At 43.2% G+C, this 27739-nt stretch overlaps 1 protein-coding gene and 1 long non-coding RNA gene across 14 annotated transcripts in view; both read right to left on the reverse strand.

Moving 5' to 3' along the window:
• Window positions 1-22508, reverse strand: part of LOC135910233 (uncharacterized) — a 34790-nt gene extending 12282 nt beyond the window's left edge. The window contains exons 1-3 of one of the 2 annotated variants that reach the window (XR_011509208.1): window positions 21007-22508; window positions 19065-19180; window positions 14149-14239 (exon numbers count right to left, since the gene is read on the reverse strand). This is a non-coding gene — a long non-coding RNA (uncharacterized lncRNA). The remainder of the gene's footprint in view (window positions 1-14148; window positions 14240-19064; window positions 19181-21006) is intronic. The other variant, XR_011509207.1, reaches the window with a different exon arrangement.
• A 628-nt stretch (window positions 22509-23136) lies between these two features.
• The window catches only part of LOC135910263 (zinc finger protein 771-like), a 69251-nt gene continuing 64648 nt past the window's right edge, over window positions 23137-27739 (reverse strand). For all 12 annotated transcript variants that reach the window (XR_011509206.1, XR_011509205.1, XR_011509204.1 and 9 more), the window contains one exon: window positions 23137-23956. Coding sequence is in view for 3 of the 12 variants with exons in the window: in XM_070528027.1 (XP_070384128.1) it covers window positions 23843-23956 (114 nt within the window). In the remaining 9 variants the exon portion in view is untranslated. The remainder of the gene's footprint in view (window positions 23957-27739) is intronic.

A 27739-nucleotide genomic window follows, 5' to 3' on the forward strand; every position in this document is an offset into this window, starting at 1 on the left:
AAATTGATGGCCAACAAAACTTTTCCAAAACCACCAATACAACTGCTAAGGGCGCCATACAATGCTTAATTTATGGTTGAGGTATTTTTTTGCACTTCTACTTTATTTAAACGTATGCTGTTCTGTTTGCTGCACGAGATATTTCAATGATTGTTTGCACTGATCGCTTCACTTTGCCGATTGCTTGTAGCCTCTGCATTACGAGGGGGATGAGCCATTGCCAATGATAATTTATGCTCAAGGACCGACACAGAGATGCTAACAGCTTCGCTGTAAAAGAAAAAGAAGACAAACATTTCCTTAAAAACACTCTTGGGGAAAAAATCTGTATGTCCCATGGTTAAAATAAATACAATTGGAAAGACAAAGAAACACTCACTGGTCCTAACTTAGGCAATGGTCAAAGTGATTTTAATTCAGCAGTCATGCTTGTGTGCAAGAAATTTTTTCCAGTACTTTTGTCAACTAGGTATCCACCCAAATGTGCGCCAAATATCTAGGCTTGCTATCATAGTCTATAGCCCGTGACAAAAACAAGGGTGAGGGTGTTAGCTCTATTACTCTACACACCGTGCTATAGAGTTTGTAGAATATGTGCGAGTTTATGGACAAAATGCACCTTGACCAATTACTCCTTTTTTTGCTTTTGGATGCACCCATCTCCAAGTTGCTCAGCATTGTTTAAAAGGAATTGGAATTTTAAATGTTGGGTACACTAAATTAAAACCCAGGTCTTATTCTACTTTTTGTGATGCCAATTTGCATTCCTCACCTTACAAAGGATTTGGGTTGACTTGAGTGCTTGAAGATGGAAGGGTGATTTTGCGTGCAGCTCAAAGTATACGGCATGTCATTTTACCTATGAAGAGTCATGTTCATGGAGGTGTCAGGCTGGAAAGCTGCTTGAATTTATCCCAGTTTCCAAAACACATAGACACCATCGCTTTAAACATTAGGGACATGCACACTCTTCAATAGCCTCTAGTAACCCTGGGACATTACCACTTCTAAAGAGGCATTTTAATCATCAGCCATTGCATGCAAGGAAGTGAGCATGCAGAGGATGTGACTCTAGAAAAAACTATTATGTACCATGCTAGAAAAAAAGTAGGCTACGTTGTATTACCTATACTTGTCCCATAGGACATTTGAAGATTCTCAATGAGTTCACCTATAATATCACATACCGACCTCCCTCAAGCGAGCTTAAAGTGCAGGTCTCATACAAGGACGTATGGGGAAGGACGCGGACAAACCAGGCTTTCAATATGGCCTCTAAGTTGGGGATCTGTGGTGTATATAGAGGACACACAGTTATTGTCTTGTTAAATAAAATCACTTGTATGGATACAGCTTCAAGTGACATATGGATACTCCCATGCACACTGTACAGCAATTGCCATTTCATCTGAGGAATGTGGAATAGAAGCCCTTCAATCTTGTCAGTATTTCACAAGAAACGTCTAAGATTTCGAACTAGAGGGGACTGTGATAAATTTTTGATTATTCTGAAAGACTGTTATAGCGAAAGCCCCAAAATTAACCATTCACCCATCAGCACATCAGTTCATAAGTTGTCAGCAGATGAGCTAACCCCAAAAACATCGCTGTTGGCTCTCAAAACGCACTGTTGCAATTTTCCATAGATTCTGCTGCCACACATCACCGAAGCTCCGTATAATAAGAGTGACGAGTGCAAAACAGATGCTGACGTTGAGAGAACTACCAACAAAAAGGTAGCTTCATGTCACCTCCGAAGTGGAATGTCCCTTGCTTTTTTGCTTATATTTGACATTTCTTGCGGTGGATACCACATCTTTCTAGCTCAAGGCAGACACCTGAACCATGTCAAAGCACAAGCACGTCTAATAAGTGCAAATTGTGATAGTGTGGCACATGTGCGAGTATTAAGGTTACATTTCACCGCGTGCATAGCTAGCATTACCACCGAAAAAAGCAAGAAAGAAAGAAGTGTGCATAGAAAGAAGGGCGAAAGAAGGAAGAGACGCGGTTCCATTGCTAGGCAACACTTTTCTGGGTGCAGCAAGCGCTTGCAAAACCTGATGTGGAGTCGCCTCCACTCGCCCACATTCTTTTTTTCTTGGGCACCCTCTCAGGTTTTCCGAACTCATGCGCCATTACGTCCTCTCTGTGCGTCTTCTTTGCTAGCCTACTGCTTCAGCTGCTGTGAAGGATATAGGAAAATCATCATCATCATCATCAGACTGCCTACGCCCACTGCAGGGCAAAGGGCTCTCCCATACTTCTCCAACTACCCAGGTCATGCGCTAATTGTGGCCATGTTGTCCCTGCAAACTTCTTAATCTCATCTGCCCACATAACTTTCTACTGCCCTCTGCTACGCTTCCCTTCTCTTGGAGTCCAATCCGTAACCCCTAATGATAATCGGTTATCTTCCCTCCTCATTACATGTCCTGCCCATGCCGATTTTTTTTGCTTGATTTCAACTAAGATGTCATTAAATCACATTTCTTTCCTCACCCAATCTGCTCTCTTCTTATCCCCCCGTTAATGTTACACCCGTCATTCTTCTTTCCATACCTCGTTGCGTCGTCCTGAATTTAATAGGAATCCTTTTCGTAAGCCTTCAGGTTTCTGCCCTGTACACGAGTACTGGTAAGACACAACTGTTACACTGTTCTCTTGAGGGATAATGGCAACCTGCTGTTCATGATCTGAGAGTGCCTGCCAAATGCACCCCAGCCCATTCTTATTCTTCTGATTATTTCAGTCTCATGATCCGGGTCTGCGGTCACTACCTGCCCTAAGTAGATGTATTCCCTTACCACTTCCAGTGCCTCACTACCTATCGTAAACTGCTGTTCTCTTCAGAACATGTTAAGCATTACTTTAGTTTTCTGCAGATTAATTTTTAGACCCACCCTTCTACTTTGCCTGTAAAGGTCAGTGAGCATGCATTACAATTGGTCCCCTAAGTTACTAAGGTATTCTCGATTAACTCTTATCCCCTATTCTTTCCAATCCAGGTCAGAATACCTCGTGCAAACCCGCTGTGAATAGCATTGGAGATCGTATCTCCCTGCCTGATGCCCTTCTTTATTAGGCTTTTGCTGCTTTCTTTAAGGAGGACTACGGTGGCTGCGGAGCCGCTATAGATATCTTTCAGTATATTTACGCACGGCTCGTCTACACCTTGATTCCATAATGCCTGAACGACTGCTGAGGTATCGATTGAATCAAATGCTTTCTCGTAATCAATGAAAGCTTTATATAAGAGTTGGTTATATTCCACAAATTCCTCTATCACCTGATTGATAGTGTGAACGTGGTCCATTGTTGAGAAGCCTTTACAAAATCCTCCCTGGTCCTTTGGTTGACAGAAGTGCAAGGTGTTCTTGATTCCATTGCAATTACCTTAGTAAGTACTTTGTAGCCAACGGACAGTAAGACGATCAGTCTATAATTTTTCAAGTCTTTGGCATCTCCTTTTTTATGGATTAGGATTATGTTGGCGTTCTTCCCAGTTTCCAATACGCTCGAGGTCCTGAGGCATTGCGTATACAGGGTGGCCAGTTTTGCTGGAAAAATCTGCCCACCATACTTCAACAAATCTGCTGTTACCTGATCCACCCCAGCTGCCTTCCTTCTTTGTAAAGCTCCGAAAGCTTTCTTTACTTCTTCCGGCTTTACTTGTGGGATGTCAAACTCCTCTGGACTATTCCCTCTTCCATTATTATGAATCAAGAAACCTCAAATTTTTAAATATTAGCTCATGGTACTGAGGCATTGTTAACCTCACAGGAAAACTTAATAATGATCGTAATTCTGAAAAGTTCAGTATTCTGAAGTTTCGAGTACTAAAATACTTATACATCGAAACTATAAGAAGTAAGGACGAAATTTCTGAAAACTTTGTTAATGTGGTGTTTGTAGTAACGTGGTTTAACTATACTTAAATAGGTAATGCTAGGTGACCTTCACCTCATCTGTACAAGAGGGGTCTTGTGGTTTGGCATGAGTCAAAACAGCTTACCTCCATAGGCTTTGGCAGAGCACAGGGAGCTTGGCAAGTTGGAGGAGGAGATGGCTGGTCGCTCCACTACAGTTCCTGTGGAATTTTTACTGTTCCAAACCATGCATATGCGGTGGGGCTTACCGTCGGTGGAGAATAGGGTGAGGTCAGCAAAGCTATACTGTCCTCCTGTGGACAGCACATGCTGCCTCGCAACCCTGTGAGATGCATAGGCACAGTTAATGCCTGAAAACTGTATGTGCCTTGTGCAACCTTTGGAAAGATATTTAAACCTCAACATAATGAAGCCGGCAAAATTTGCAATTTGCCTCATTATATTAAAACTCGTTGAACTGAAACTGGACTTCTTATGCAAATAAGTACAGTCACCAACAGAATTTTTTTACATGTAAAGGGTGTGCAGAATTATGTATATTATCGGGAAAACGAAGAAAGTAAATTTGAATGAGAAAAAAATTCATTTTAATGAATACTGAAGAAGTTTGCACGGAGACACGAGGACAATGCAAAAAAAAGGCAGGGACGAGCTCTAATGACATAACAAGCAGATTTTGATGAATTTAGGAGTCTGTGACGAATGATACCGTATCGTGTGACGATGACATCTTCATGTGAGCTGTACAAATTAAGCGAAGCCAGCCGCACCTTCACGTGCACATGACAGACACTGTGGCCGGTCTATGAATGGCAGAAACGCCTAAAAGGGGTTTTCTTTGAATTTTCGCATAAGAGAATTATCTTTTCAAGTGTAGTCAAAGTACAATCCGACGCTACTATGTCTATACATTGTGTGTAAGCCGTGCTTTATGATTTTTCTGTCTTTTAGCTTGAGAAATTCACTTAGTTGAGTAGCTGCCATGGGCAACATGGAGGGCCTAGGTATGTGCGGTTCGAGAATCTTTTTGCCGAAACAATGTTTGATGCCGGATTTTCTGTGGCACGGTGCCCTTAACGCCATTGCATTAAAAGCCGAGATGGAAATACTTCAGCGCCACGAGCCCGTGATTTCAGGCTAGTTCTGTTATGCTATGCTGTACATGAAGTTACTCGGAGCTAGAAGCCGATGCCAACGCTTAAAGCGCACTGCCTTGAGATGCATGCAGTCAACTGTGCGAAAGGCCGTCTGCTATGCTCGAGCGGTGTAGGTGGTGCCATGATCGAGGAGGGAGGGAGGAAGGACAAGGAGGAGTGAAGACGGAGGAGAAGAGTGTCGTTACTTTACGAAGTTTTAAGGGGCTTTAAAAATTGGCGCAGGCAAACGCCATCTATAAGTGTATCAAGGAGGTGAGTGTGCCGCTACGTGGACTCCTGCACCGGTGCGTGCAAATGGCGGACGCCGTTGGCATTCTATGAATTGTAGAAACGCTGGAAAAGGGGTCTCAATTTTCGCGTAACAGAATTACATTTTCTCATATAGTCACATTATAATCTAAGAGACAGGTTAACTAGGCAGCCCCTGTCAGTGTCCCATGTCGTCTGTGGCTGGCAGTGACTTTGATTTCATACTCATATTGACTGAAACACAGCAACCTACACTTTGAAAGTGCAGCTGTACAGACCATCGCTATCACAAGTTTCCCTGCCCACACGCAGCAAGGTATGCAGACTGTTTTTGTAGAAACTTCTTTCAGACTGGCAATTAATCCAACATTTCTGCAACTCTTTTCAGGCTTCAATAACCTATCAGAAAATATGCTTCATTAAATGGTGATGACATCTAGAGAGCAATCACATTCATATGCAAGAAGCTTTTTTCAATAGTGTTGAAAACTACATGTTCACTCAAAATGGACGCCAAGTGTATCCCCTTGCCTGTGACATTGTATTGTAATGCCCGTGACACATACAAGGGTTAGGTGGCCAGCATTTTTAACCTGCACACCCTGTTATAGAGCTTCTAGAATATGTGCGACTTTATTGACAAAATGCACCTTAACCAATTATTCCTGTTTGCTGTCTGAGACACCTGTTGCTTTGCCTCGTTTAAAAGCTATTAGGTTTTTAAATGCTGGGAGCATTAAAAATAAAAGCCAGGCCTTCTACTTTAGCTGATGCTAGTTTGCATTCGTCACCTTACAAAGGCTTTGGGTTGACTCGAGGTCTTGATGATTGAGGCATGATTTTACATGCAGCGTCGTCTATGGTATGTCATTTCATCTATGTTGAGTAGTGTTCATGCAGCTGTCCGGGTGGAAAGCTCCTTGAATTAATGCCAGTTTGGAACACGTAGATTCCATCACTTCAAACATAAAGGACATCTGTATTCTTCAGTTGCCTCAAGTAACACTGAAAATTATCACTTCCAAATAGCCTATCTAATCATTTGCCAATGCAGGCAAAGAAGTGCAGATGCAGAGACTGTGACGTCTTATGAAAAATTACTGTTATGTGTAATGCTACAAAAAGTAAGCAACTTTGTATTAAATGAACTTGCCACAGAGGACGTCTGAAGATTCTTAATAACTTTGCCAATAACATCACATGCTGACCTGCCCGACAGTGATTTGCAAGTGCATATATGTCTCCAACAAGAATGTACGAGGAAGGACTAAGATGAACCAGATTTTCAATATCGCCTCTAACTTGGTGGTCTGGTAGTGTATATAAAGAACACACTGTTATTGTCTTGTTAAATAAAATCACCCGTATGGCAACAGCTTCAAGTGGCATATGAATACTCCCATGTTGCAATTGCCATTTCATCTGAGAAATGTGGAATAAAAGCACTTCAATGTTGTCAGTATTTCATAAGAGACATCTAAGATCTTATAGTGCTTCTTGCATTGCCACTGAAACCTAGAAGAGATATAAAAAAATTATGTGTGGGTGGTAGTCAAACTAAATGACAGGCTTATTTGGAGCAGTTAATCATAGTCTTTTTTTTTTTTGGCACGCTCAGAAACATGCTGTACTCTTGGTGCTAAAGCGGATGGGCCAGCTACTACTTCAATAGGTAATGCTAAATGATCTTTACCTCATTTCTGTAAGAGGCGTTTTGGAGTTTGGCATGAGTCAAGACAGCTTACCTTCGTGTACTTGGGCAGAGCACTGGAAATGTTCGGCGCTGGAGGAGGAGATTGGTGGACCCTCCACTACAATCCACCCACTACAGTGAAATTTTCACTGTTCCAAACCACGTATCTGCGGTGGAGCTTATGGTGTGTGGAAGATAGGCCCAGGTCAGCAAGGCTCTACTGTCATCCTGTGGAAACCACAATTTCGCCTCGCAACCCTGCGAGCTGCATCGGCACAATTAATGCCTGAACACAGTATGTGCCCTGTGCATAGTTTGGAGAAATATATCTTTTCTCACACTTGTACCTAGATTATCTCTTCTTCTGAAAATGACACACACACGAGGGCAGTCATCATCAGCACCACTGCAAGTTAAGGCCCTTCACAAATGCATTCGCACAATCGTCTGAGTTGAATTCATGTTCACTGCATTTAGCGCACATGCGATTTTCCAAGACTGTTGGTATTTGGAGTATCTTGGGTTTGAAATGTCCAGTGCCACTGAATGCTGAGGAAAGCCAGTATCTTTTGTGGACAGACATATTCGGTTAAATGTAAGGCCTAGGTGTCGTATTCACATTTCTCTTGGCTTTTTATCGTTGTGCACAAAACAGCAGTATCCACTTGGCCATGCTGCGTTTCTAGCATGTCTGTGTCCTTGTCGTTAAACAAATTGCTCCCCAAGAGAAGACCTTGGATAGCATTTAGACTGCGGGGCAGTGAAATGGTCTGTTTAGCAATTGCAGCGAATGCAAAAGTGGGCTTGTTTGTATTAAATATACTTGAACCAGAGGACATTTCAAAATGCTCAATAACTTTGCCTTTAGTATCGCATGGTCACCCAACCCACAATGAGTGCAAGTGTTTAGACATCTGGCAAGAACGCATTGCGAAGGAAGCCAGTGAACCTGACTATAAAGACAGCCTCCAAGTAGGTAATCTGGTGGTATGTATGAATACCACTCTATTTTCACCTTAATATAAACAATTGCTCAAACTACTACAGCTTGAAGTGACGTATGGAGGTTCACATGTTAACATGTGATGGAACTTTCTACAGTAACTGCCACTCCACCTGTCTGATGGGCATGTGTCATTGATTTTAAGAAATTTGTATGTTTCAGGACAAGGTGAGTCTCTTGAAGACAAAGTACCTCTGACTACCAACATCCTATTGTGATATTCGTGTTGCCACCAAAAAGTATAAGAGAATTAAAAGCAAGTGCTGTGCATGTGTGGCACTCAAACTTAGCAGCAGAGTTATCTGGAGGAGTTAATCGCTGCCAATCTTTCTTTACACTCTCCGGAGGATGCTGTTCTCTCGGTGCTCAGGAGGATAAGTCAGACGTACCACAACAGGCTCTAGCAAAGAACTGAAGGCGAGTCAAAGGCGGACAATTCCTCCCTGACCTATTTTAGTGTAATGATAGATGAGCTTTGCATCGTCTCTACAAGGGAGAACATGGGGTTCGATAAGGAGTCAAGAGAGCGCACCTCAGTGAGCTCTGTTTTAGTGCTGGAGGAGGTGGCACGGTCCTTCCAGAACAGCTTCCGTGGAATTTTCATTGTTCCAAGCCATGCATCTGTGGCAGGCTTACTGGAATTGGAGCGTTGGCCCCGGTCAGCAAGGTTGTATTGTCATCCTGTCGACCGCAGATGCTGCCCCACAACCCTGATGATGGTGTGTGGTGTTTAATGGCGCAAGGGCCAGCTATGGCCAAAGAGCGCCAGGACGTATGCTGTGAATTTTCTATATATTGAATTGAGTTGAAAATGTAGATGTAATGTGGCTGTAAAGAGGCATAGGATTGGGTCACTGTATAGAGTGTAAAATATGTAAGCAACAAAATGATCATGACTCATGATAAAACAGCATAAAGATTTCACTACAAAGAAGCGATATAACAATATCAATACAGGCACTACTGCCTTCACAAAGCTCTTGAAGAACTGAGAGGCGCGTGCTGTAACAACTGATCTCATTGCAGCTACAGCCTCAAAGGCAAGGCTGTGCTACACACAGTGGCCAAATTATTTCCAAGATACTAACATAATCTAAAACACACAAACTGTTTTCAGGTTAAAAAGCGGTTTGTGAGCAAGAAAAAATGCTAGGTGAAGCGAAATATGTTGACGATATGCAGAGGGAAATTACTTCTTATGCTCAGTTTATATTTGTCTGCACCGGACGAGGGCATGGAAAACTAAGGCTTTTGCTGCACCATTGACATGTAGGTGGATCCCCCTCCAGTCAATAAGTAAGAGTGGGTGCCATATGTATGACCTATTCTTAATCGACAAAGCAGCACTTCATTGTATCATGATGTTTTTTTCCCGATATCCAGTGGCCTAATGCAGGTTTGATTAAGTCCAGTTGATTGGATACCCGAGTATTCCACTTTCTGCCAGTGCATCTTCAGCTTATGACATAAGTGTGGTTTAAGATCTGAGGCTGGGATGGGTATGTTTGTGTAGGTGTCGCTAAGAGCTGCTGAGGTAGCATTCCCGTCAGCAGCTTCATTGGCCTTTTCTACCACTCTGGCAAGGTACCCAGCTTAGGCTGATGAGTTGTTTACCACTAAAGGCTGAGCATAGTAATGTATATGGTTCATTTTTTATGCTTTCGTAGGTTCACTAGGGCTCAGACTACACAATGAATAAGAGAACACAACGGCCCTAGTGAGTTTTTTTAGGATTGTAGCGCAGCTCAGAACGAGCAAGAAAGGAAGGTGGAAGGGGTAATGAAAAGGAACGGAGAACAGGGTCAGCGCCAGGGTGAGCGCTCACCCTGTTCTCCATTCCTTTTCATTACCCCTTCCACCTTCGTTTTTTGCTCATTCTGAGCTGTGCTACAAGCTTAAAAAAGTCACGACATACCAACTCGCCCCAAACCGCTACGCCTTGGCCCTAGCGATATTCGTTTGCTGGATGTGTTTAACTGCAAAGAGTATTGTATATGCTTCAGTGTAAAAATACATGTATGTGGATTCAATTTATTAGACATTAAAAACGATGGTCCTACTGCTACGTAAGCAACACCACAAGGGGACATAGAAATATGTTGCAACACAACTGCTTCTGTGTAAAGTTCAGCACAGGAATACTTCTCCCGACGCTCAAGAAAATGTGAATGTATGTGTGCTTGAGGTGCTCGTTTTGATGTTTCTATGAAAGAGACGTCACACTGGATATTCTGACACTCCCATGGTGGTAGAAGCCACGTAGGAGCCATTAAGACGTTCTCTAGAAGCGAGGCACCCGTTTCTTCGGACAGTGCTTCCAACTGGAGGGTCAGAGGTGGCCTAGTGGTTGGGTGGTTACAGAACAGCCTAGCCGTGGACAGGTCGTGAATAACTGAATGGCATGGATGATGGAAATCTCATTTCACCTTAAGGGGATAGCGGAAACTTAAATATATCCTTTGGAGATGTAGAGACGATTTGTTGAATTCAACGTACAGGCTTTCTACAGGACTACTCCTGAATGCACCTGTAGCAAGACAGATACCCAACTGGTGGACGGAATCCACAAACTTCAAAGCACTAGGTTCGGCATAGTTATAGACAATGGCTTCATAGTCAAGGCCTGACTGTATAAGACTTTCGTACAAGCTCAAGACGAATCTTCTGACTTCCCCAAGATGTGCAGGACAAGAGCTTGAGTAGATTTATTGTCTTCAGGCACTTCATTTTCGAATAATTTAATTGTGCGATAAAAGCTAATTTAAAATTTAAAATGAGGCCTAAAAATTTATGCTCATGGCTCACAGATAGCCGTTCTCTATTAAGATCATTAACGGGGCCCGGTTTTACACTTCTCATTTGTGAAGAGAATGCACATAGATTTTTTGAGGGTTTAGTTTAAAACCGTTCCCGTCCGCCTACTTAGACAATTTATTCAAGCCAAGCTGCACTTCTCGCTTGCAGGTAGTAAAATTACATAATTTGTAACCTATTTGGATATCATCCACGTACAACATTGTACGTGGTATGATGGTCTAGAGCGAGTTCATTTTTACAACAAATAAACTACAGCTCAGCACTCCACCTCGTGGCATACAAGTTTCCCGAGTAAATGGACGAGGCAGGTCGTTACCAACCCGAACATGAAATGTGTGGTTGGAGAGAGAACTTCGAATCAAGTTTAGCAAGATATTGGCTTCTAGCGCGAAGTGAAACACAGACACAGAAAGGAGCAGACAGGACGAGCGCTAACTCTCAACTAAATTTTTATTGAAACGAAGAACACATATATATAGGTGATTGCAAAAACCGTAGCATCAGAAAATGACAATGTAAAAGCATCAGTTAAACATGTCAGTGGGTATGGAAGTCAAAGAACAAAAATTATTTCAGATTAGTACACGTATTGCGAAGGTACTGGAATTCGCAATCTAACAGAGACAACGAAGCATGACTGACACAAGTGTCTCCTAATCTTTTTATGTGGAAAGCCTCTATAATTTCCCTCGTGGGGAAATTATAGAGGCTTTCCTGTCTATCCTTTTGCAAGTTTAGCAAATTGCCTTGGACGCCCATTCCAGCCAGGTCATGAAGGGTTCCGAAACACCAAGTAGTGCCATATCCTTTCTCCATGTCTAAAAATACCGACATGAAAAACTATGCACAAAGGCAACACGGATATTTGTGTCGATGCAAACAAGACTACCTGTTGTGGATCTACGTTCCCTGAAGCTGCACTGCAAGGGACATAGTGTTTTGTTGCTTTCAAGCAGATGGATCAGGCGCTCGTTAGTAATTTTTTCAAAAGCTTGCATAGGCCGATAGCTGCTGACCAAAGACGGGTCCTTGTCTTTTTCAACAACAGGAACTATGACTGCTTGCTTCCAGGTGGACGCAATGTAGCTGGCAAAGAATATGGCGTTAAAATATAGAAGTGTTTCGTGCGCTTTGAGGTGTAGGTGTTCAATCACCTCAAACTATTCGATCGTTTCCAGCAGCCGACTTATTGCAACAATTTAGTGCAGCCTGAAATTCTGCCATGTTAAAGATGGTTGCAAGATTCACTTCTTTTCCCTTTCCTATTCAGAGGTAGTTGCTCCACTTTTGGTGGTACCTCAGGAATGTATCTGAATAATGGGATGAGCTAGAAATGTGCTCAACATGTGCCACTGGAGAATCAGCTTGATCCCCACGATTATTTCCCTGTGTGTTCACTAATGGTAGCGGATGAGTCTGCCGACCTTTGATTTTGTTCACTCTGTTCCAGGCTATTCTTTCATCAGTATCAGAATTAATGGTGGAAATTATTTTTGCACCTTCCCCTTTGGCACGACGGCATGTCCCTCTCCTCTAAGACTATTTTCTTGACAACGATCAGATTCTCTGTAGTTGGAGAGTCTCGAAGATGGCTCTAAGCATTAATTTGATTTCTATGCGCTTCCTTACACTGGTCGTTCCAGCAGAGAACATGTCGCTTACAGCGCAATCCATTTGTTTCGGGGATTCCTACTGACACCCCAACCACCACAAACGCCGTGAAATATGCCACTGCATCATCGATAGAGTGTACAGATGTCATTCCAGGTCAAATGCGCAAGCTGCCTGTACCGTTGTAGTCGGTACAATCAACAACCCACCAGGGAACATGTAGAAAGCACTCATCACCTTTTGTTAGTTTCGTGACAATGGGGAAATGGTCACTCCCGTAGTGATACATAATCCACCCCACTAAAGATGCGGCAAGAATATACTCGATGCGATGCTTAAATCGATAGATGAGAATGTTTTGTTTGCGACAGTAGAATGTAGGCTCTTTCCCTTTTAGCAAGCAAGCATCTGTAGAGAAAAGGAGGTCTTCTACTAAGCACCCTCTGGCATTACGACAACCTCTCCAAAGAGTGTGGCGTGCATTAAAATCTCTTACGACAATATAGGGTTCAAGCATGTCATAGATATAGCTATGAAATTTTGTTTTTGAAAGATGGCAGTTCGGAGGGGTGTATAGGGAGGCAATTGTGACCAGCTTATAAAAGAACACCTCCTGGACCGCAACTGTTGATAGCTGTTGATAAACAGCTATCAACATAAAGCTGTTGCTGTTGATAGACAAGAGCACTTATCACCTAGTGTGAAGATGCTTGGATATATTACTGATTGATGGCAGTACCGAGTTGTGTCTTCTGAACGAACTTGTATATGTTTTCTTTTGTTTTAATGATCTCTGGCACCCAGTGGATGGCATGCCCTCTCTGATCGCGAGATATTGGATATCCTCTTCGATAGCGGCAGCGATGACTAGCCAGAAGGCAATCCCAGGTGTGAAGGCTAAAGGAAAGAAAACTGAATGCAAATGGGAGAGCGAAAAGAGGGGTGCTGCTTTGCACATGCCTCAGTGTTTTCAGATTTTTCACACGGTGAAACGCCTCTGACTTGTAAAAACTTCACAAAATAAAGTGTGAATATTTCTTAAATGTTGATGAATGTATCTTTATCAGTGTCCATCAAATAGTTTGCTTAGGCGCTCATGACGCGCTGGGGCTTTCAGTGAGAAAATGCGAGGCACGGATGGCCCGCATATGCGCACGGCAGGCACCCCGCGAATGGGTTAATGTCATCTTGATTGTGCGGTAAAACCCGGACATTCCAATGCATTATTTGTGCATCAATGTTATATCTGTGTCGTGCTGTGTGTCTAAGAGATATAGATTAAGTTAGCTCATAAGACCTTTCCAGAACCTGTGATATAGCATTTTTTTTTGTTCTTGGCGCTTGAGTGTTGCCGTTCCTTGGGCGTCTGAGACCGCCGTTGTGCTCGTATCCATCACCTCATCTGAGGCGGTGGATAGTGCCTGTTTATCAGGCATGTTAAGGGGGTTTTACAGCCTAACTGCATGGGCAGCGGCCCTGGGTCTGGCAGGCCTGGGGGTTTGCTGGTGCTCCTTGGCAGGGGCCAGAACAACACTACCTACTACAGCCAGAGAGGGGGGGGGGGCAAGTAGGGCGCTGGTGGCATGACCGCTGTCGAACTTTGTGCTACTTTAGAAGCCAACAAATGACGTGGCCCAGCCCCCCGGTGTTCCAAATCGGTGTAGAAAGGACTTGACTGATTGAATGGGAACACTAACGTGCCTCTGGGAAACATTGATTTAGACTAACCTTCAGTTCCATTATTTGTTTTTCTTTTTTCCAGTGGCGCAGGATCGGGAGTAGACAGGGTGGTCTCCTTCACAGTTGGCACAGTGGGTTGCTGAAGGGCAGACGTCAAAAGAGTGGTCACTGCAGCTACACTCAGCACAAACAGCACGTCCTCAGCAATTTTGCGACACACGCCCAAAACTCTAACACTTGAAGCAGCGACACGGATTTGGGATGTATGGCCTGACATGAAGCTTACAGTAACTGGTTTCGATTGATTCAGGAAGGTTGCTGGTTCCCAAAGAAATGACTATGCGCCTTGTTCGTTTTTGCTTGTCATATCGCCTTATTTTTATTCTTTGCACATTGACAATGTTCTGTTCTTGCCATTCCTCTAGTAGTTCACTTTAGCTAAGTTCAACAAGGTCATCTTCCAAGATGGCACAGTGCACTGTGTTCACTGACCTATGTGGGCCTACTGAAACTGGAATGTCTCTGAGCACTACGAGTTTTGAGAGCATGTCGTACTGTGGTTTGTTGTGAACATCGAGAAGACTGCCGGTTCCCACCTTCGCTACTTTATAACTTGGACTTACTGCATCAGTAAGAGATTTGGCTACAGGAAATGGTGAGATCATTCGTACTGTCTTAGTTTCATACTGACTGTGAACCACATGGTACTTGGGGAAAAGACTTTTGGTTGCATAAAAATACTGAATGTTTTATCAATGCGTCTCCTCTTCAGGGAGCGATCACGTAGTGGTGGAAAAGCATTTGCCATATAAAATTGGAAAATTCAGCTGCAACGGCAGCCACCCACCACCGAGCCCAACAAAGTTGGAAGAATACCTGCAGATACCAGCCATGCATCGCCGCTATAACCTAATATACCCAAGGTTGCATAACTACACGAGGTTAACCCTTGCCGCTGAGAAATTCAGAATTGAGAAGTGAAAACAAGACAGGAAAGGTGAAAAGGTGAGAGCGAAAGAAAAGGGTTGAACACGAGGACAGGAAAAGGCAACTGCATACATACTCCAGGACGGTCAATCCGGAGGTGCCGTCTACGTGAAGCCAACGCCAAACAGGTGTGTTGCCTCCGCCGAGGGGCCTTAGAGGTCCATACGCTCAGCATCGGCTCAACCCCCAGGGTCCCGTTTTCCCCGGACACAGCCAACCCACACACAGCTAGCTACAAGCGGGAGAGTCAAACAGTCATGTGCTCGGGTACATAGTAGCGCAACTCACCAAACGCCTGCTGATGCAGACACTCCTACGGGTTGCCCTGCAGCCCTGCAAAACTGCATGGCATAGTTCATATTTGAAAACTTGGCATGTTGCACACTTTTGGGAAAATGTGTTTTCTTGAACCTTTAGCTGGATTATCTTTCTTTTTTGAAAATAATAAGTAACTGAGAGGAGGCAGTGCCTGAACCACTACAGTTGCGGCACATAGTGAATGTGTTTGCACAGTTGTTCCAGATGTGTTCACCTTCACTACACTTTTGCAGGTGCATGATTCCCATGAACAGTTAGTGAACAATGACAATACCACTGGCACTTGAAGCATCTTCTTGTGTCTGAAATGTACACTATGACTGGAACACTGTGAAAAGCTACACGGCCTTTCTCAGGCAGAGATACTCGGTTATATGTGAGGACTAGGTGTAGGGCACTTACATCTTTGCCTTCCTTTTTCACTATTAGGTGCCAAGTGGCAGTAACCGCTTCGTCATGCTGGTCATCTACAATACCTTTGTTGTGTAATATATTTTAATGAGAGAAGGCCTTGGATAGCATTTATACTGCAGTACACTGTAATTGCCTCTGTCTTATCTGTGATTACATTCCGTTTCCGGAGGTTTTTGGATTGTCTTTCAGGTTCTGTGCTTGGAAAAGCATGGACCCTGATGCTGGCTTTGTAATCAGTGTTGATCACACGCCTAATGCACTGTGCAATGGCAATAACAGGTATTGTGGGGATTGGTGAATTGTCAATGCAATTATTCACTAGGAATTTTTTAATAAATCATGTTTTTCCTTCTGAAGTTTCTTTCGTTGAACCCCTTCTTGGGGCCTATCTTTTTCTAGTTGAAAGTATGATCCATACTACTGAATGAGTCTGCAACAAGATAAGCCGAGGTAAACTCCTATAATTTTCGCGAGGGCCCACAGCCCTCTGCTTGGCAGGGAGACAGAGAACACATAGGCCAAGGCTTGGCTAAGGCTTCAACCGACACCATTTGCAGTTTGTTACCCTCCACCTTTCGACGTATTGCCATGGTAACGTAAGCAATTGGTTGTAACAGCTCAAAGCGCACGTTGGTGGAAAATATCAACACCTTGATCACTGAAAGTGCTCCTGTGAAGCTATGGCTCATCATGAGAAAGTTTTGGCATACATAAAGGGACACTAAAGAGAAAAATGATTTCTTCTGTACCGGTAAATTACCTTTCTATGACACCAAAAACACCATTCTAACCACAATAAGGCACTTGGTAAATCAGAAAAAGTGCAAAAATGAAAGACAGGTGGTGACGCCCTAATGAAGTTCTCGCCGCTGGTCGCTGTGACGTCATGAATTTTGATGGCATCTTCTACAGCCTACTTAATTATATAGCGAAACAGATTGACCACATTGTGTTCTAAAGGAGCAAAGCATTAAACATTGCAAGTTTCGGGAACCTTTAATTGGCCAACGCGGCCGTAAAGCGAAAACATACTTTGGAATCCCTGACGTCTCACTGACATACCGGCGTCGGGGTTCCGGCGCAAAATTCAAATACTGTTTGATGAAAAGAGCGCTACGAAGACGCGGACGAAAGAACAACATGTATGACAGACATGTTCTTTCGTCCGCGCCTTCGTAGCGCTCTTTTCATCAAATATGCATAACCAACTCGCCCACATCAAGCTTCTGCTGCTTCAAATACTGATACTTCGACTTTCATTTACTCAAAAGGATAGACAGTTGGGCGAGTTGGTACGGTAACATGATTTTGGCTTCTAGCGCGAAGTGAAACACTGACACAGAAAGGAGCAGACAGGGTGTGTTCTTCGTTTTAATAAAAATTTTGTTGAGAGTTAGCGCTCGTCCTGTCTGCTCTTTTTTGTGTCCGTGTTTCACTTCGCACTAGAAGCCAAAATCATGTTTCATTTACTCATCTAATAATCAAACTATTATCTTGAAATGACTGCCTGCAGGGTTCTCAAACAATGCATTGTCTCAACTGTTTTATGGTTTGCTTTAGTTTCCCTTTAAGGACACATTATAATCCCAGGAACTTCAATGCAGGATGCACTAATAAAAGCGAAGAACATGTTCTTGGACACATGCTACCAATGCATAAAATAGAATCCAAAAGCTTTATGGGCGTACATTTAAGGCAACAGTTGAGAGCATGTCATTGATTGCACTCCTTGATCAAGACTGTAAATAGACAACAATCTCGCGAAAGCTGCTTGCTTCAATATTTTTTTACACTTGGTGTTCAAGTATGCACACAATATGGCAACTTTCATCCTTGGTATTGTGAAATGGATAGCAAACCCACGAAACACAGGCTCCTTATCACTGTAATCCACCAAAACTACTCAGCAACGTTAAGCGAGTAACAGCTGCAGGCTTGACGACACAAAAAGTGTCGTTCAAGTGCATTCTCAGAGAAAAAATATCTATTTTGACAAGGTCGCTAGGAGAAATAGCCTCACCTCAAGACTGGAAAATCGCAAATTATGTGCTGCTGTTAAAATCTAACTGCTGTAGCATTGTTACGAATTACCCCGAAGTTTTATTAACAAGTGCCACATGTAGGGGACTCTTGAACACATCTTTTTTTCTGTTATCGATCACTTGAACAGATATATTTTACTCAATATCGTACACAATGGCTTTTGCAAGGCTATTCCTGCATAACACAATTCACTGCACTCGCACGATTTAGCAAATGCATTGCTTAAATGTTTCTCACTTCACTGAACTGTTATGCAATCTTAAAAACGCCTTTTACTCTGTCCCCCTGACAAAAAAAAATGCAATTGTATAACATATAAATTTAAGTAACTGCATGGATTAAAGAATATTTACACCTAGGGTTCAGAGGGTCATTATGCACACCTGCCATGCTAAAGAAGTCGAAGTGACTCCGGGTGTACCACAAGCTTGAGTGTTTGTACCACTGCTGTTATTAATTTACATGACAAATATTTAGAAATATTACACCACATCAACTGTCAACTGGCAACTGTCGCACCTTAGCTTTAAAGTCATAATTTCTTCCGGACGCGATCGCACTATGGAATGGCCTGCCAAATACCATCGCATCATGCACTAACCGCAAAACATTCCGGGATAAACTAAATGACCATTTTTCATGAGGGCAAAAGGTTCCTGTCATATTCAATTCGGCACTCTGAACAGCTGATTATTTTCTATTTTTACTTCTTTCGCTTGTGATTCCTTTTTCACTGTATTTTTCTCGTGTATTCATTGAGTGTTTCATATATATATATCTATATTTTTTCTCTTTTTTTCTCGTGTTTCAATCCCGTGAATTTTACTTTGCATTGTATACGCGTGACAAGAACATTTTACTGTTACATACTCTTTTTTTGTTATTGTTCTCTTTTGTCAAAAAAAAAATTTTTCTCTTTGACTTTGATTTTGCTCCCCCCTTATGTAATGCCTTCGGGCCTTTAAGGGAAAAATAAATGAAATGAAATATGACACCATATGCTGGCAATTCTGTGCCATAGAAGACAATTATGAACAAAGATAATTTTACTGTTTTGCAGACTGACATTAATAAGGGGTCTGGGAGCTATGATCACTCACACATGCAGGTTACATACAGAGAGGAGTTCATAAAAGCTTTACAAGAAAAAAAAGAAGGGCTGATGACACCGATTAGTGAGTTGCCAAGTACCCTTTTCTCACCTGAATTCCTCTGACCTCGTCATACCGATCACATAAGTGGGATGTCACAGAGGGGACTCGTACTGAGGCCAAGCAGGCCCATGTCATCATGCGAGTTCTCTTCACAAGGATTGCTCCTTTAGTGAAGAGTACAAGGTTGAAAGGATTAGGAACGGAAGAGTGCTCATTTACATTGGAAAGTGAAGCTTATTTACATAGAACAAGAGGTACTCGTACTGGCTGGAGCACGGAGTGCAGTATATCGTTATCATAGCATGAGCTACAGGTCAGAAGGCTACATCTTTTTGGTGAGCACACATCAGAGCACACTAGAATAGCACAGGTGTCCGCATTTAGCCTTTCTGTCCTCCCTAGATCCCTAGGCCAGTGAAATCCTCGGTCACATCATCTTCCAATCGAAGCGCTCGCAGCTGCCTTGAGGGCGTGTGTACAATCACTCCAAAACATATATCTGAACGCTATCGGATAAATACCGCCGTGCGCACATGGCTTACTCTCCCAGATAAAGAAAGGAATGCTAGGCCAGTGAAATCTGCCGTTACACCATCATCAAATTAGAGTGCTTGTAGTTGCATTGGAGTGCGAGTGCACACAATCGCTCCGGAACATTTGTTCACTGAATACCATCACATAAATACCCCTGGGCCCGCATGGCTCACTGTCCTAAGAAAGGGATCCCTGTAGTCAGGGTTGTCACACTTGATGCAATTGGACACTTTGGCTCCTGGTATGGCCCAGAAGTGACCATAATGAATCTGCGAATAACAAATTTTTCCAGGAGTTTCTTGGTCTCAGCGTCGTGCCATAAATCAACCTCATAGCTGTCAAGTGCATTTCGCCTTAGTGTCGCCGCTGGTCTGTCCGAGGGAACGTATTGTGAACCTGAAGTGATTGCTCATAGTAGGGCAGCAGAGGCTGGAAGGTCACATTCCGCACTGGCAGATCGTAACAGTACATACATGCAGCTCTTGAATGAACCCCTTCCACGATGTCATGCATCGCTTTAGGTACGCAACTGGGTAGGTACTGCTGTTTGAAGAAACTCCTTGATGCCAACTTGGAGCAATGGGTATGTACAAGCTCAGTACTGGTCTTTAATGAGTCTCTTCAATGCCAACTAGGTTAACTCTGTGTGCGCCAGTAGGTGTGTGCCACTATACAATGATGAAACAAACCTACGTCACATACCTTGGCTTTGCCTGACTTGGTTATGCCAAAACAAAATGCTAAGGACTTCTGCTTCATCTGTGAACTACTTCGTTCGGCTTGGACCAGTGTTGGGAGACAGAACCCTATAGGTTTGTCTATGCTGGCAACACCATGGTAAAGCCGCTAAATGAAATAAAGTTAGTGCCATCTCCTCCACCTGTGCTGGGCTTCACTCACGGTTCTGTCAACCGTGGCTTCCCCTACACGGCGCTGAACTTGCAGACGCTCTTCATGCATCTCTGTTCAACCCTAAGCAAGCAGCGAGAACACAAAGCACGAATCTATATCAATAGTCGGCACTCTTTGCCGGCATCGCAGATTGTGTTCAAGGTAGGGTCCCCATGGTGTTGCCATTTCCGCAGTACATTTCGTCACACTTCATAACGGTTTGATGTGAGTGAATAAGGTACTAAAGAGAAATACCGGCTTATAATGTTTTAAACGTAATAAGCGCACCTGTGTGTTTACATACTGTCACCGATATTTTACGAACGGTGATACACTCAAAAGGTGCTGCTAGCATACATTCAGGCCAAGCAAAGACTGCACATGAAATGTATGACTGAGTCGACAAAAAGCATGTGCGTTTGAAGACTACTTGATTGAAGTCGGGCAAGAAAGTTGCAAATGCAGCGGAAACATGCGACACTTAGGAAAAGCAAAAACTAATGTAGCCGCGTACAACAAATGGCAGCATATGAGGTTAGTGATGAGCAAAGAATCGCTCGCCTACCTCAGAGAGCCGGGACCATTGCGTTGCGTTGAAATCACCCCAGCTGATTCTTCGAAGCCAAACCTCCCTCTCGGCCGAATCTCACTTGGCAGATGGAATACAGAATAGTTGCGTGCCATCCCTTTCAGTTGTGCTGTAATCGAAGGCAAAGCAACACTGCATTGCAAACATACAAATTCGTACAAAAGCACAATGGAGGTGTGAAACATGGTGCCTGGGTACACCGCTCGCAATGTTTGGCACCGTGAAGGCGGCGGAAGCAAAAAACAACCAACAAAAAGGCACGGGAGGAAACACGACGGTTTTCAGCCAGTGGGAAGGCCCAGCGTCAAGGTAAAGCGCGGGAGAGGAGGACAGTGGTAAACTTCAAAGAGTGGAGCTGCTTTTGATTTGTATTGGGCAATGTACACGAAGGGGCATCGCTTCTACTTATGCGTAGATGTGTTGCACTGGAGGCGCAGCAACATCGTTGCACCAGAATATGTGAGCATTCTGACATTTCGGAGGGCTTTCATATTGTTCTAAGGACTGTTGCTGCTTCGATGAGAATTTCAAATGACGATCCTTTACAAAGTTGCACAACAAAGCAAGCATCGTTGCCAAGCTCAGTACGTAAACTGCTCCAATAAGCGAGAAGACTTATGTAAGAATGGAGCTTGCTCACATTCATTAAAGAACACTTATGCTTCCATATTTTTACACCACATTCACGAAAATGCTGGTGGACTGCCTTGAGATCCATCTACTGTTGCATTTCCCTTCTGAAAACCAGTAACCTATCCATGCATGCTAGTACGCCTGTCAGACCGCCAAGCATACTTTTCACGATGCGCTGAAAGATAGCTGGTGAGTAAGACACTCCAAAATGTAGGCGATTGAAGGAAAGCAACCCTTTGTGGGTAGTGATGGTCTTCAACTTCTTTCACGTTTCATCAGATAGAATCCGGTTATAGGTATCCTACAAATCGAAAATGCTGTGTATGTCTCCATTGTGCACTGCTGAAAAAATATCGACTGGAAGCAGATTATGTTGTGACACATGCTGCATTTACAGTTAGGTCGTAGTAAACACAGATCAACAGATCCATCTTTCTACAGTACCAGCACAATTGGTGTAACCTATCCTCAGTGAGTCACAGGAGAAAGCATGCCCGACTTGACTAGCCTTTCAAGCTTTTCAGTCACCTTGTCTCGCACTGCATACGACAGTAGCCCCTGTGTAGCCTTGACAACTACACAGGAGCTCCCCTCTTGACGTACAGGTGAACAGACAGAGCTTTGAACGGGCCTAGTTCTGGCTTGAAGACGCTGATACTGCAACATTTCTTTGAGGTCCTTATGTCGTCTGCTACTACTACTGAGGTTTGGGACTGTAGCACCTGAGATTGTTCAGGGCTCGAATAAGGTCGCGACCAGATAAACATGGCCCTGAATGATGAATTACTGTCACGGAAGCAGTCAATGACTTGCACTCATAGCAAACTGTCATTGTAACCTTGCCAGCCATAGCTAGAGTTCCCAGGTACCAGGACAACCTTAAGTCTGTCTTCTTGGTTTTAAGCCACATTGTGCAGTGTATGTTGTAGACGTTGCAGGGAATGACGCATAACAGGGCGCCAAGGTCCATATTCATCGACGCCTTCACAAAACATGTGCTGCACGGCACGGATGACTTCATTACTCAGCACCGACACTTGGCTTTTGGTGATTGTGAACAGTCACCAAAGTTGCATTTGTCAGCTTGTCCGAGCTCGACGATCAACTGCTGCGGTAATTTGTCTTCATTTTGCATAAGAATAAAAATCTGAAGCTTTTTCTCCAACCTGGTTTGGCCTGGGTTTCTAGAAGACCTCCAGAATTTTAACGGCCTCCTTGTAGGTGAATTGGTTCATCTTACAAGAACATCACCCATTGAATACGTCAACTCACTTTGATCTAAGAGCCAAGACAAGAAGTATTGTCTTATTTACATCCTTTACAATGCTGTTGCCTCATCATACGGTGGTACTTGTCACTACAATGCACAAACAGCAAAGCCCTTGCATTCCAATATGTGAATACATTTCTTGTTGCCATTGCTACACCATGCTGGCAGGCTGAGACAAAGTATTAAGACACAGCAGACATACGCTGCTAAAACAAGAAATACTTATTTTGTCGCAGGTGTCTTTTAATAGCCACCCATCAAGATCAAACAAACAAATACAATCAAGTAAAACTTGCTGCAAGCATAAACAAGCACTATCACTGGATGGCAGGAAGCTATGCACGCGCACTCATAGAAGTCTACTTTGCAGCAGTTTCCTATATGCATAAGAATACACAAGTAGTAATGATGGAGGCATATCTTTGATACTAGACAGCAAGCTTTATATGTCTTACAGGGGTTCATTGACACTTGCACAGTTCCGACAAGTGAATAAGGAGTTAACGAAAAAGCTCTTAAAACAGAATTAGAATTGAAAGGGTCACTTGCCCTTGTGATGGCGTTTGTGCCTATTAAGGTTGCATCTCAATGTAAACGTCTTAAGGCATAAGTGGCACTGAAATGGCCTCTCGCCTGTGTGAGTGCGCAAGTGATTATTCAGATTGCACTTAAGCGAGAAGCTCCGAGGGCATGAAGGGCACTGAAATGGCCTCTCGCCTGTATGAGTGCGCAGATGTTCGTTGAGGTTACCCTTTGCGTTGAAGCTCCGAGGGCATGAAGGGCACTGAAACGGTTTGTCGCCTGTGTGAGTGCGCAGGTGTACCTTGAGACTATACTTATGTGCGAAGCTCTGAGGGCACAAATGGCATTCAAACGGCCGCTCGCCTGTATGGCACATGGTGTGTCTTTTCAGATGACATACATTATCAGTCTTATAGTCACAGAAGTTACAGTGGTGGCGGCGTCCCTGATGTGACTTGGCACTTTCCGTAGTGGCAGCTTGACAGCTGGAAGGCCTCGATGCTGCATAAACAAATTATAACAGGTTACCATACCAATGCTTTTGATTTCAAAACAAAATTGAAATTATGAAATGCCAATGCAAAAAACACAACGTAGATACCAATACTGACAATTGCTGTTTTCTTTATTGAAGAAATATTGATGGTAATTTCAGATTAGACAAACGAAGTACGGCTCATCTGTTATTTTTTATTTGCGGTATATGAATTTTCCAGTGTATAAGTCCCTCTTCTACAAATCGCACCCCCCTCAGAACTGCAGTTTTTCAGAACAAAATGGTATATAAGTCGCACCAGTGTATAAGACGCAGCTGTTCAGTCGGTAAGCGACTTAAAATACAGTGACATTTCACTTCGTGAACGCAGGTCATGGTCATATTGTGTATTTCTGCCATCATGGCCGCTGCTGTATACGGCATGAATTCCAAGGGCAATAACATCGTCCCCGTGCGCCATCTATGCTGTATGTGCAATTTAAAGTGTGCAACTGTAAGCCAAATCGTGCACAAAGGTGGAAAGCGGACACGGGAGGAAGGTTTGTACTGTCGTAGCAACTGCGTAGTTTGCACAAAGGCACGCGCGTATCTTGAAAGCGAGCTGAGATGCGCCGACTTCGTAGTCTGTCGACTTGTGGCCTTCCACCACTCACATTGCTGCTCCATCCTTCTCGCACTGTGTGCTTCCCAACTCTATCACAAAAGAACCCGGTACCGACATAGCGCGCACACAACCTGTAGCAACTGCCAGAGGAAACCCAGCGGGTTGCTAGAGGTCAGAGCATCCAATACGATTTCGACAACCGTGTACCTAAAAAAAAAAAGAAAAGAAAAAGAAACAGGAAAGAGCTGTATACAAGTTCTACCGGTGTATAAGACGCACCAACGAAAATTTCCAAAAGAAAAAAAACTTGTAGACTGGGAAATATGCTATGGGTGATTGCTCAATGACCCAGATGGAAAAATTGAGACATTTTCGCAAAGAAAGCAAATTTAATTTTAGGAACATCATAAAGTCAGAGAACGAGGATTGTAGTATTATTGCAAGCTGCTGTCGCAGGGTTTTCAGTTTTTCTATCAAAGAAACCCGAAGTTCAATGCCAAAACAAGCAGTCTGGTACATAAGCACATCAGTAAGAAACATAGCTACTGGCTTCACAAATACATACACTTGAGGCGACCGCTTTATATAGGACCATACAAGAGCAACGACTATTATTTAAATGCAAGAAGCAATGCAGTGTGCGGTTCCTCAGGTGACGAGAATACTAGCAGGAAGGAGCTTTGAACGGGTACCAGTTACTTTTAGTCGAATGTGCTACGTTATAACCACTACTTTGTCGTTTTATGGAAGGTACTTATTCTCTCCTATTACTGCATAATACTGCCTAAAATAAAATTTTTCTTGGCTGAACCGGCATCGTGGGTGGCGGCTGCTGGCGACATAACTACAACAGGGTTCAGCAGTAGACTGCACCGACAGCTGCTTGACATTTGGAACATCTAGAAAACACGCCAATGTTCAACGGTCAATACAACTGCATACAGTGGTCTAGATGTTGCTCCAGCAATGCTCTTGTTCGCAAACATTATTTTTCAGCTACATTATTGTGTCATACTTAGGTTAAGCATATAAGATCTGAGCAACCTTAACATGTACTGCTCAATTAAGACAAATACTGCTCAATTAGGACAACAACAATCTGACTTTACAGGTGACAAAATGAGCACAGAAATCAGAAGCTTGTAATACTTTGGTTGCTGATGAGCAGGAAATGGCCACGCACATGCATGCAAGTACAAGAAAAGAAACCAGACAGATTATACAACACACTGAAAATAAAAACTACAAAGTATGGAAAACCCAGTTTTACCGATTCCTGCGCAAAAGCTTCTACATCAACAAATGCAATAAAATTTCACAATTCAAAAGACTCAAGAAAAGAAAAGGTAATGTATGGAAAGAAGCAACCGGTCGCCATAAGAAATGCTTCGCTGCCATAGCCCCAGCACAGTTGCCTCAATAATAAATATATTTGATTTATAACACACTTTTAGTATATATCTATATAAACATGTCTCATAAAACAATAGCAAAAGATACTATGTCCAGTACACAAGAGAGAAAAGAAACAATGTCTTGAATCTGCAATTAATGCTTCAGAGCTGAGACTGTAGAAACAGAGGGATGATTCTTCTAAACATACCAAAGAAGACACACTGCAAAAAAGTCGCAGTTTTGACCGAAAGCCAAAGCATTGATTGCGACAGCAAATCATTAGATAGCTATACAAAGTAAGGAAAGTACATTTACCGGCCGTAGAAACTTGTAAACATTCGCTTATTAAATTAACAAGCACAGTGCCAGGTGCGCACAGGTACACATGAACTTCAACATCTCGCTTCATGACCGCGGAAACTTGCTGTGAAAATGCTGGAGTGAGGAATCATGGCAGCAGCAATGAGTGAATTGACCTTCATGCATCTCTCGTTTCAATGCAAACGAAACATCAAAAGCACAGAGCATACAAAGCTACTGGAACTGCGAGCACTCTGCAAACATCGCAGATCCTTTTAAAAGTGAGGCCAGTGCGGGCGTGCACTTTGGCCACGTCGCAAGCTGGTTTCGAGTTACGGCAACCGCACGGCGACACCACAAGCACCTGCCACTGGTGTAGACCCTCGCCTCACCGCTGTACGTCGCATAGGACAGAAGACATGCTTCCGGCCCACTTTCCTCGCTCACGCAGGCGAGATTAAGGCACATTTGCTGGCTCATCCTCGCACACTGTCAATCGCACGTACAGCACAAAGTGCGCATCGACGACTTTATCGCCCTTGGGCTTTACACGAAACTCATGGCGACATTGACTGAGGTCAGCAATGCGCCTGGAATGCCCATGTAATTGCTATCACAATAAAAGTATAAAATACAGAAATAAAATATATCTAGCCAGATCACAGACCAACGTCAGTGAATTTGTTTCTTCAAACAGTGGTGTAATCAAGACCGACTGCCTGTATTAGGTCAACTTGCAAGTGCGATCACTCAACTAGCCTTGGAGCACAAGACACAATAAAATGCTAAAGGTGCCAAAAGATTACATATTACAAGTGCAAGAATTAACCCTTTGAGGGTCGATTTTTTTTTGCCATATGCGACCACCCAGGGTCGATTTCTTTTAATGCGGATTCCAATTTTTCTTAGGGACTTATTTTGAAAAAAATTTACTGTAATTTTTCTAGGGTGACCGTAAAATGAGAAAAAAAATCTTTTACATCGCTATATATGCACACTTCATTCATGAATAACAAGAATAAATAAGGAAATAAACTTATCACAATTAAAGATTTGATGCATTTTTATGCACTTAGTTGAAGGCTTTGAAAATCCGCACACGAGAATATTTCGCAAGTCTCAAATGTTCCTGCTCTTACACTAATATGTACGTCCATAGCGTAATCGAACTGCATAGGTGTGCGCACTCAAGAAAACTGTTTGGTTGTGTGCGCATCAAAAAAGCCACACGTGTGACAAACTTCCGCTAATCTTCATCTTATCGTCAACCAGCTAGGGCAATCAGTTCTCGCGGGTCTAAAGAAAAAACAAGAATGCATGCACAGCGGCATCCTTTCTACGCGCACCCTTGTGAGCACGAAACAAGCGAGAAACAAGCGGTTGCCCTTTGAGCGATTAGTAACGAGATAGCCATCAGTTTTGAAAGCACAAAAAGCCAAAACCGCCTGCGAAACAAAATCCAAACTGGCGCACACGCGCCAATGTGCGA

Source organism: Dermacentor albipictus, chromosome 10 (genome assembly GCF_038994185.2).
Source record: "Dermacentor albipictus isolate Rhodes 1998 colony chromosome 10, USDA_Dalb.pri_finalv2, whole genome shotgun sequence".
NCBI classification, from domain to species: domain Eukaryota; kingdom Metazoa; phylum Arthropoda; class Arachnida; order Ixodida; family Ixodidae; genus Dermacentor; species Dermacentor albipictus.